The sequence below is a fragment of the Elephantulus edwardii genome, unplaced genomic scaffold (assembly GCF_000299155.1).
Source record: "Elephantulus edwardii isolate Elephantulus edwardi_28Jun2011 unplaced genomic scaffold, EleEdw1.0 scaffold00093, whole genome shotgun sequence".
Taxonomy (NCBI): Eukaryota; Metazoa; Chordata; class Mammalia; order Macroscelidea; family Macroscelididae; genus Elephantulus; species Elephantulus edwardii.
Genome location: NW_006399843.1, coordinates 5,503,213 through 5,514,658, shown reverse-complemented (window position 1 = coordinate 5,514,658; position 11,446 = coordinate 5,503,213). Strand labels below are relative to the sequence as shown.

General features: G+C 34.3%; 1 protein-coding gene across 1 annotated transcript in view; it reads left to right on the top strand.

The window, feature by feature from the left end:
- The window catches only part of USP28 (ubiquitin specific peptidase 28), a 98,383-nt gene that overhangs the window by 64,019 nt on the left and 22,918 nt on the right, over positions 1-11,446 (top strand). The window contains exons 8-12 of the mRNA XM_006890792.1: positions 2,210-2,283; positions 3,119-3,195; positions 4,350-4,498; positions 6,148-6,275; positions 7,672-7,767. Of these exons, the coding sequence (XP_006890854.1) occupies positions 2,210-2,283; positions 3,119-3,195; positions 4,350-4,498; positions 6,148-6,275; positions 7,672-7,767 (524 nt within the window). The remainder of the gene's footprint in view (positions 1-2,209; positions 2,284-3,118; positions 3,196-4,349; positions 4,499-6,147; positions 6,276-7,671; positions 7,768-11,446) is intronic.

Here is an 11,446-nt window from a genome sequence, read left to right as displayed (position 1 = left end):
TTTCAGAAGTGGGTGGCCAATCCTTCTTCCTAGTCTGTCTTAATCTGAATGTTCAGATTTAGAGGAGTATCTGACAGACAGCAATTTGTGGAGCAGTTAAAGATAAATCCCTTATTGTGGGGATTTATCTTTAACTGCTGCACAGTAAGGGATTTATTTAGAACAGCTTCTAGCTCACATATTTTCTCTTCCTATATGTTTAAATAAAAGTCCTTCAGTTCTACAGAATTGTAAAAGCATTTTTAGAAACATTTCTAGTCTCCTTTTAGAGATGCTCTCTACAATTTTTGTAGAGAAATATTGTCTCTTCTTTAGACCTTTTCTTAAGACTTAATTGAAAAAGTGCCATACAGCCTTCCACAGTGGTTATACCATTTTACACACCAATAGCGAATAAGGGCTCGAGTTTCTCTGCAACCTCGCCAGCGTTTGTTGTTGGCTGCTCTGTTAAACTGTGCTATTCTTACTGGGGTGAGATGTTATCCTATAGTTGTTTTAATTTACATCTCTCTTAGATCTAAGAATTTTGATCATTTCTTCATGTGTTTGTCATTTTAATGTCTTTTGTGAAGTGTCTGTTCATATCTTGTGCCCATTTTTCAATTGGGTTGTTTATATTGTTATGGTACTCGAGTATTCAATAAATTGTAGATTTAAGTCTCTTATCTGACATGCCATTACCAAATATTTTTTTTCCCTTTTTTTTCTGTGGTTTCCCTTTTTACCCTGTTGGAGAAGTTTTTGGATGTGCATAGGGATTTGATTCCTAGAAGGTCCCATTCATCCATTTTATCTCTTCTAGTTGTAGGTTTTTCAGGATGCTTGTAAGACTGTTTATGTTGTGGATTAGGACTTCTAGAGTACTTCCAAGCTTTTTTCTAATGACGTTTATATTCGTAGGTCCTTGATCCATTTTGAGTTGGTTTTTGTTTATGGAGTTAGGTGTAGATCTTGCTTGAGTTTTCTGCAGATAGTTTTACAATTTTGCCAACACCGTTTGTTAAAAAGGTAGTTGTTTTCCCACATAACTGATTTTATCTCCTTGTAAAAAATCAGTTGACCATAGGTAGATGGGCTGATTTCCAGGTTCCTTTGATCCTTGTGTACCAGTACCACACTGTCTTGACCATCACGGCAACAGAGCAGGATTTGAAACTGGGGAGTGAGATGCCTCCTACCTTGTTTCTCTTTTTAAAGAGTGGTTTGCTTATTCATTTCCCAAAGTATGGCGCTTTCTCAAAAAGTATGAAATAAAAAACCATTTGGCCCAGCAATTCCACTACTGGGAATATACCCTAAAGAAACCAGAACTGCCACCCAAGCAGATATATGCACACCCATGTTTACTGCGTCTTTGTTCACAATAGCAGAGAGTTGGAAACCACCCACGTGCCCATCAACAAACGAATGGATAGAGAAGCTGTGGTATATTCACACAATGGAATACTATGCTGCATTGAAAAGCAAGGAAATCATGAATTATTATACAAAATGGGTGACCCTGGAGGACATTATGCTGAGTGAAATATCTCAGTCACAAAAGGACAAATATGGCATAATACCATTCTTATAAAGCAGAACTGACATTGAAGTTGGGGGAGAACTAAGGAAAGATGGGATAAATGATGTATACTGCATTGAAACAGATGAGGGAGAGAACTGTTTAAAAGGGATATATGATTAGGTATTATTGTCATGACAGGAGTCCAGAATGAAGGCTGCCTAGTGGAGTGGACTGGACTGTGGGGGAGGGATTGTATAATAATGAAAGGGGTTTTTTTTTCTTTTTTTTCCAAAGAGAAGAGCGAACTGGGTGGGGAGGAGTGGGCAGGGAGAAAAGTTTAACAATGAATGAATGGAAATCCAAAGTCTCTGTAAACTTTCATTAAAATTAATTTTTTTAATAAAAGAATTCTTATAAGTAGGTAAAAAAAAGACTTAATTGTAAGATTTTGTTTGTTTCTTATTTTTCTCTACCATAAATAAATACGACAGGAAGTGGTAGAGTTATTGGTTTCTTCTAGTCAAATTTTATTGAGAAGTTAGTATTGCTTATAGTCATCCGCTTCCATTAGCCCTTATATTTGGCCCTAAAAAATGAAATCCTTTCACAGCAGTAATCTTAGTCATTGGTGACGTAAGGAATAGCTTTAATTTCCCTAATTATAGTTTGAGTCTAACTCTTATGCAATTTATGCATCTCTTACAGCAAGATGTGAGTGAGTTCACACACAAGCTCCTGGACTGGCTAGAGGATGCATTCCAGCGAGCTGTAAATACTAAGTGAGTGTTGAGGATTTACTCATACCATTCCTCCTACTCAGTGTGAAATATAGAGCATGAAAGAAAGCTTCTGTTCTCAAGCAGCAACAATTGGTTTTTACCAAACCCCATTGGGTAACAACTGTGATACTCCTTATCTCCGCAGATGATACTGTATATGCCCATTGCCTTTAGGTTTTCCCCTCTAGAGATATGTTATCTTAATCTGACAACTTTTTATTAAAGGAATCATAATTAACTTTATTAAAACCTGTGCATAACCTGTATTGTAAAAGTCAAATAAATTCTAGGTAAATGAGCATGGTGGTGGTCTAATGTGGATACATTAAATTTAATATAAGATACTTTTGAGCAGAGGACATATTTTAGTGACTGGCGAGTGAAATTCAGGGAAAACATTCGTGTGTCACTTTTCTAGTATACACTGAGAAATTAATTTTCTAAATTGAGCTCTAAATAGAAAAATTGTCTATTATAAAATAGCTTTACAATTAGTAACGTGTATAGTTAGTAACTATTTAAGGTGTGCAGTAGGAAAAAACCGACTTCAGTTTTCCTTTTTGTGTGCTGTTGGGAAGTCCTTTATGTATTTATTTGTAAAACCACACAAGGATTTCCTCTTTCTCCTTAAAGTCAAGAATCATCCCTTATTATCTATTTCTCTGAAAGTCAACACAAAGTTTGGCCTGAACTTACCCAGTATTTAACTGTAGAATATAATGTGGCTCTCTGAGTTTATACAGTACAAAACTTGTTACTTTTGAATGATAGTTGGGCTTACAGTGGTGAACATCTGATCAAAATGATACATAATTGTCTCCTTCTTTAAAAGCAGCAATTCCAGCAACAAATCTGAAAATCCAATGGTGCAGCTATTCTACGGTACTTTCCTGACCGAAGGGGTTCGTGACGGTAAGTTCCCTGCTCAGAGTACTGACTATAGATTTGTGACTGGTGATCAGATCTTTGATACTGTGACAAGGAGACAGTACTTGTTTCATTTTCTCTGGAAAAGCAATATAATGAAAAATGTTAGTGTCAGAAAAATCTAAATTTCAGCATTGATTTTTGCTTCTGTGTTTCTTATAATCAGGGATGAACTATGTGAGCTTTTGGAACCTCGTTCTCTTCCTCTGTTAAAATGGGGACAAACTTTATCTCAGAGCTATAGAAGTATATTAAATTATTATATAACTCAGAATTATATTAAATCATATAATATGCACATGGCTCAAATGAGCATTAATATCAGGCATATAGTGATGTTCCTCAGATTTCTCTAGTGATTTTTCAGTTGTAATAACTGATCTCAAAAGATTTTGCTTCAGAGTGCCAACATGTTTGCATTGTAGAGCTGTGTATTTTAATAAGCTGTGCATTTTACGTGCTTCCCCCATCCCCAATTTTGGAAAATTTACAATACATATAAATAGAGCAATATGAAGATTAGTCTTCCCAGAAGCCAGTAACAATTATCAGTTATGCCTTATGTACTTTCATGATATTATTTTGAAAACATTATACAGTATTCATTCACTCAAAAATAATCAGCATTTCTTGAAATCAAGTATCCCGTCAGTGTCCAGAGTGATAGTTCTTATAAGTCTCTTAAAATCTGTAGGTTTCCCTTCATCCTTTTTCCTTGCAGTGTGTTTTGAAGAAACTGAGGTAGATTTTCTGTGGTATCTTTGTTTGAATTTTGCTACTTGCATGCCCATAATAGTTTACCATGTCCTACTCTACTCCTAGTCCTATAAAGGATCTAGAGAGCTGCCCAGATTCAGGGAAGGTTTTTTTTTTTTTTTTAAAAAAAAAATGTGAGTCACAGATGGCAGGGTGTTTTTTTGATTGGGATTCACTCTTCTGATCATCTGTTTGCTGTATTAGCAGCTGTGCTTGGCTCCACTGGTTCATTAGAGGTTATCACATTTAGGCTTAAAACACTTCCAATAAATTCTCAGGAAACAGTGAATTTGGGAAAATATTGTCCCTTTAGTGCCAGAAGAGAAAATATAGATGGTATAATGAAGTCTTTGTAAAAGAAATCAATCTCTCTCTTTGCCTAGGAAAGCCCTTTTGTAACAGTGAGACCTTTGGCCAGTATCCCCTTCAGGTAAACGGTTATCGCAACTTAGACGAATGTTTGGAAGGGGCCATGGTGGAGGGTGACATTGAACTACTTACTTCTGGTCATTCAGTGAAGTATGGACAAGAGGTAAGTTAGATGTTTTGATTTGCCGTGCCAGTGATGAAGCCAGTTAAGTAGGACTGACCTTTTAAGCAAACTAGTTTCCGGCACGTGCTAAATGACTTTACCCTTAGCAAAACTTGAATTTATCTTACTCCTCTCATGAACTGATATATTTCAATGAGTCTTAGTGCTTTGATAAATAAATTCTTTACTAAAAGTATGAATTTGAGTTATAATGTAAAGGTTATATGCTGCTTCTGATATTGTAAGTATGATCAAGTCTCTCTCTTTCTGTTGAAGCCTACCTGTACCTGAGTAGGGAGAGCCCACTGCCTCCATATTTTCGGAGGGTAAAAGTACAGTGCTTAACACCTATGGTATGCCATTTAGAATATTTTCCCTATTATAGTGTTTACTGTTCTGCCTTTGCTTTAACATTTTTAAAATGTAATTTTTATTCATTTTATTTGGGGGGAGGTGGAAAATAAAGGGAAAGCAAGGGTAACCAATACCTCAAATTCCACTTGGGTTAATTAAGACTAGTAAGTAGCATTCAAATCATAATTACCAACACTACTCAATTTGGATCATTCTTCTTTCATCATGTACTTTTGAAGCAAAATTGAAACTGACAAGTCCATCTTAGTAGATAATATAGGAAGAATGAAGGCTTTGGGGCTTAAAGTAGGGGCCTAACCCTTAGCTGTAGAGCAGTGTGAAAACCAGGATAGGGCCTGCCTAGCTTTTCAAGAAAATAACTGATTGCTGATGGGTCATGTATCTGTATTATCTTGCAGACTGAAATGCTTATTAAAAAAGAGAAGAGACCTTTCTTTTTTCAAGGGTGGGAACTCTTTATAAAAAAAGAGAGGAAAAACCGTAATTTTACTTGTTTAGCTATATCCTGTAATAATGAATCAATCCTCTGGCTGTCTGGATTCGCCTTGTAGTGTCCACAGAGTATTTAAGGGAACATAGTTATTTGTATCTTCAGTAAAGAGAACATTTTTAAGCTGTTCACATGGATCTTTGGCATACAGGTGAATTGAACAGAAATGCCTTTCCTGACCTAACTTTTTCTGTTCTGTCATGAGTGACAGTTACAATCTTTATAGAAGCCAGGGCTTACATTTGAAATTCAAGGGCACTTTATAGGTTGGTTTTACTGGATTCTTTATGAAACATTTATAAATTCTTAAAACTCAGAGAATTTTCAGAAAGTTGAACATTCATAATCATGAAATGGTTTCAAGGTTATTGTTTTTTTGGGTTTTTTTTAATATAAGGGGAATCTAAATTATGTTTAGTAGACCGAGTATATAATAATATATATATGTATGTATGAGTCATTTTAACAGATTTGTGGAGGAAATTATTTCCTTTCTTACCTATATGTTATTTAGATTAATATTTTTAATTCTTTGACTAATTCCAGTCCTCTCTTGAATACTGATGACTTAATGAATTGTATAGATTTTTGGTACAGCTAAGAAGGTATGATTCTAAGGAGTCATTTATTTGAGTATTTTGGATGAAAAATGCTTTTGTATGAGTTTGATTTGAATAGAAATTCCATAATCTTAAGGAAGAAAGTTTAATAAGGAATATTACAAATCTGGCTAATGCCATTTCCTAAAATTACTTTTTCTTCCACATTTCTGCTTCTGACATAGTGCTGGTTTACCAAGCTACCTCCAGTGTTGACCTTTGAACTCTCAAGATTTGAATTCAATCAGTCCCTTGGTCAACCAGAAAAAATTCACAGTAAATTGGAATTTCCTCAAATTATTTATATAGACAGGTGAGTTTGTTGCTTGATTATATTCTTTATGTATATATAACATAATGGTAGAAATTAGCTTGTTCAAAGTAATGAAACTACAATAGAATAAGTGTTGGGTTTTTAACCAAAAAGTTGACCATTTGAACCCATCACTTGCTCTTGAAGAAAGATAAGGCTGTCAACTCCCGTAAAGACTAGTCTTGGCAACTGTGGGACGGAAGACAATTTTTCTCTGTCCTAAATGAGACAGAATAGACTTGATAGTATTACATGTGATTTTGTTTTCTTACAGTAGTTTGTCTAAAGATCATTTAGAGGTTTTAATATGCAGATATGGATTCAGTGGTCCTAACTTGGAGCCCAAGAGTTTGCACTTTCATATATATATATATATATATATTCTTAAGCCAGTGCTGCTTCTCTGTAAGTTTTAAAATCAGAATTCATGAATCCTCTAACTTGGTTCCTTTTGCAAATTGTTTTGGCTATTTTAGGTTCTTTACATATCTTGTCAGTAGTAACTTGCCAGTTGTTAGATTGTCAGTTCTGCAAAACACATTTGGGGATTTTTGTTGCAACTGTGTTAAACCTTTTATTCAGTTTGGTAAGAATTGACATTTTGACAAAAATGAATTCTTTAATACATGAGCATGGTACATCTACCCCATGAGTTTAAGTCATTGTTGTAATTTTTGGTGTATATGTCTTTTATACATGCTTGATTAAATGTCTCTCTAATTCATGGTTTTGATATTAAATTATAATAGTATTTTAAACTCTCCAGTTGCGTGATAAGAGTGTGTAGAAATGCAATACATTTTTCTCTTAATATTTTTTAAAAAATTCACTTTTCTTGACCTTAGTTAAAGTCCCTGGTTATTCTTTGTAGTTTTGTAGATTGGTTGGAAAGCCTGTGTATAGTCAAATTATTTGCAACTAAAGGAAATTTTACTATTTTCTTATAATCTGTATGCTTTTTAGTTCATTTTCTTATCTATTCCACTGGCATTGCCTTCAGTTCAATAAAAGTGTGAGAGTGGGCATCCTCGACTGATCCTAATATTTGAGGAACACATTCACTGTTCATCATTAAGTATTGATGTTAACTGCAACTTTTTCATAGATGTCTTTTTTATTTATTTGTTTTAAATTTATTACTTTTTTGACTGTGTACTGTCAAACCAGATCCAACTGGTACAGGAGGAGATTGCCCTCCTTCTCTAGCAGAGCATCTGGTGGATTCAAACCGTGTCCCTCTTGGATTGCAGTGCAGCTTCTTGCCACTAGGCCACCAGAGCTCCCCAGATGTCTTTTATTTAGTTGAGGAACTTTCCTTGTATTCCTAGTTTGCTAAGATATTTTAACATTAATATTTTTAAATTAAGTTTGTGTTTTTGAATTATTATTTCCCTAGGTACATGTATAGGAGCAAAGAACTTATTCGAAGTAAGAGAAAATGTATACGAAAGTTGAAGGAGGAAATCAAAGTTCTTCAGGAAAGACTAGAAAGGTAAGTCATCATCCACACCTTTGTGCTTCAAAGTGCAAGAGTAGATATTACAATCAAGTAGTTTTCTTCTGTTTAAAAATTAATTCAATGTTTCAAATACTAAGTAGGATATTTTATAAAATTGCTCTAAGAAGAAAGCAGTCTTTAAGATCAGCTAACAGTGGGCAAATGGTGTCCCAGTGAACATATGACCCAAAGCCACACAGGTAGGTAGGTAGTTATTGGTAGTGTACTTTGGAGAACTCAAGTTCTGGTTTCATAGTCCTTTACTTTTCCTACTGCTCTTACTATCTTTTTTTCACAATATGAGAGTAGTAACCCTCAATTACTTCTCTTGGAAAAGCTGGCCCTAACATGCTGGGGATAGAGAAAAGGCAAAGTGGTTCAACTAAGAGCAGCACTAACCAATTCAAAGGGCAAATCATTTAGACGCAAAGTCTTGTCTTTTCTAGAGAAATCTCTGTGTACCTCACACCGCTTTTAAAAAGCTATTTTTAGGGGAGCTCTGGTGGCCTAGTGGCAAGGACCTGCAACTACAATCCCAGAGGAGAATGGTTCAAATCCACCAGTTGCTCTGCCGGGGAAGGAGGGACAATCTCCTCCTGTACCATTCAGATCTGATTTGACGGTACACTCACACAAAAATAATAATAAAATTTTTAAAAATGCAAGCTATTTCTGCAAAATCTATATGGTTTCTTTTTAGTCTATATAGATTTCTTTTATTTAGCAATTAAAGGTCTCAAATACTATAGGTTCTCTTTATCCTCGTAACAGTCTTGCTACCACAACCTGATTTCACTTATTTCATTTTTCCCAAAACTTACTCATTGCTGTTGAGTTGGAATCAACTCACATGTGCGATCCTCCAGTAGGTTTGGGCAAGAAATTGAGAGATACCGTCTTAGGGTTAGCAGCACAACCCCTTTCAGGCTATCAGTAGAGTTCACTGTTCCGTTGCTAAGTCTTTATTTTCCCTGAGAGACAGCACTTTCCCATTACAGGCCCAAGACCAATAGCTTCTCCTCTGCCTTTTTTCCCTCTTAGTCAATAAGAACTTTTTCCAAGATGTATTATTACTGCCCTTTATCCATTTGTCTTATTTTATGTTTGAGCTGAAGATTGATTCCTCAAGTCATAGAAGTGCTTTGCAAGATTATAAATTCAGCAGTATTTTAACGTTTTCGAGTCTGTAAGACAGGACATTTTCAATAATTTCTATAGAACCTATTATAAAAACACTTGTTATTTTATAGCTCAGAAATACATAATTTACCAGTAACTAGCAAGGCATTCTGAATTATTTTGATTTTTAAAGGAAGCAAAAGCATTTCCTATAGCAAGATGGGATTTTTGTTTTATAAGTAAAATTACTAAGGAAAAAAAAAAGAAAAAAAGTTCATTTGTGTATTTTTTTTATTATACTAGTTTATTTACAAAATTTGAATACATTGTTTTCAAGACCAGATTCTTCCGTTTCCCTCACACACCCCCCATCAATCATTTGTGTATTTTTTTTTCAAGTTTAAACATAACTGCTCATATATATGTGTGACAGCAGAATTGGATGTAAGGTAGATAGATGACAATGGTTTGCTTTAAACTTTTTGTTGTGTTTGAATTTTCTTATCAGATGTTGACATTACGTCCATCATTTAAAAAGTAAAGATATGCATTGTTTCTTCTCTAAGATACCTTGCTATAATATTAGAAATAAGGTTTCTTATATGCAACATGTGGGAGAAGGATGGGCAATTTCCTCTCGTGTGATTAACTGCCTCTGAAAACCCACCAGAGGTTCAGTTATCTTTTTTAAACCATTTTTTTCATGCTCTAATCTCCTAATACAATTACTGTTGTATTAAGTAGTTACTTCTAAAGGTTGTCTAAAGAAATTGAAGTAAATACAGAAACAAAAATGATGTCATAAAAGCAAGAATAACTTCTTTAGAGAAATTTTCCTGACAATATAAATTACATATTAAAATGTAACAAATCTTGAGAAAATTATAGGGATAAAAATTTAAAAATCTCCTACATTGCTATGAAACTATTGTGATAAGAACACATTCTCTTTAGTCCAGGCCCGTCATGTTTTAATTTCTTTGACAGATTTATTAAGTGCTTAGTAAGAATTAGGAACTATGAGTTGGGGATAGACAAGAAGGATTGAGTTCATATTTTGTGGGACTTCAGAGCGGGTGATGCTCTTTGCAGCATTTGGGGAATGAAACATTGAAGAAAACTGGGAAAGGTAGGTCTTGAAGGATAAGAAGGGTTTATAAACTGATAATAACTGAAATGAAGGCAGGGGAAAAAAATATCCAAAGAATGGAACATTTCTCTGAGGTTCATCTCCTCTACAAAATTTAGAAAAGAAATTTGTAGATCTCTGTGGCATGCAAATTCTATTTCCCTTTGGAATTTTCATTCTGTGAAATACCTTGTCTGTATATTCTTTAGGGAGTGGTTGATTTTGTTTTACATTCCAGCTTAATTTCATTTCATAATATACTTTCTTATATGGACACAGAAGATTTTTTTTTTTAGTTCTATTTTTGTTTTTTCTTACAGTTTACTCAGGAAAGGAAAATAGGGAGTGATATTTTTTTGTGTGTGTGTGTGTAAACTAGAATTCCTGAATTAGGGGTTATCTGTACCAATTATTGTACAATCTGTTTGATGATTATACAATTTAAACTGTGTGTTACAAAACCAAACTCAATGCCATCCAGTTAGTTCTGACACATGGCAGTCCTACATTTGATTTCCTAAGCTGTAAATCTTAATGGGAAGAAACTCACATCTTCTCCCACAGATTGGCTCAAGGATTCAGATGGCCAGCCTTTCTATTAGCAGTGCAACATGGAACACACTACACTACCAGGGAATTATAAAATTCATTAAAGTGAGTCATTCACTGAGTCTTAACATGTGCTAGCAATAGCAGAATATTATTATTGGAATACATTCTGAATTCTTTTCATCATACATGAAGATTTTTATTATTTATAGTCCCAATAAAATCTTCATAATGATATGTGTGTCTTTTGCCTAGTGAATGAGTATGTGACAAATTAAAATACTTAAGACCTAGAGAAGAAAGATTTGTTAATGTTCTAAAAATCTAAAACTTTTCTTGAAAATGGAAATACTTTTACTATACAAACTAGGTATACCTCCTAAAACAAAAAAAGAGCTGTGGTATGGACAGATAAAAGCACACCTGTGTTTATTATAGCATTCTTTATGGTAGAAAAGAGTTGGAAACAACCCAAGTATCCATCAACAGATGAATGGTTAAAAAAATTATGGGAGACTCAAAGAGTACTGTGTAACATTAAAGAATGATAAAGAATTTGTGAGATTCTGCATAACATTGGTGAATCTAGAGGAAATTATATGTAGTGGCATAAGTCAGTCACAAAAGAATAAATATTGGACAAGATTACTATTAGAATAGACCATTAAGAAAAGATTTACACACAGATAAGAGTCATTCTGTTTTTTAATAATTTTTTTTAGTGATTTAATGAACATTTACAGAGATTTTGGATTTCCATTCATTCATTGCTGCACTTCTCTCCTGCCCGCCCCGCACCCCCATCTCTCCTCAGATAAGAGTCATTCTTAGATGGTTACCAAGGTTGAGAGGGGAGGCAGAAGAGAGTAAAAAATT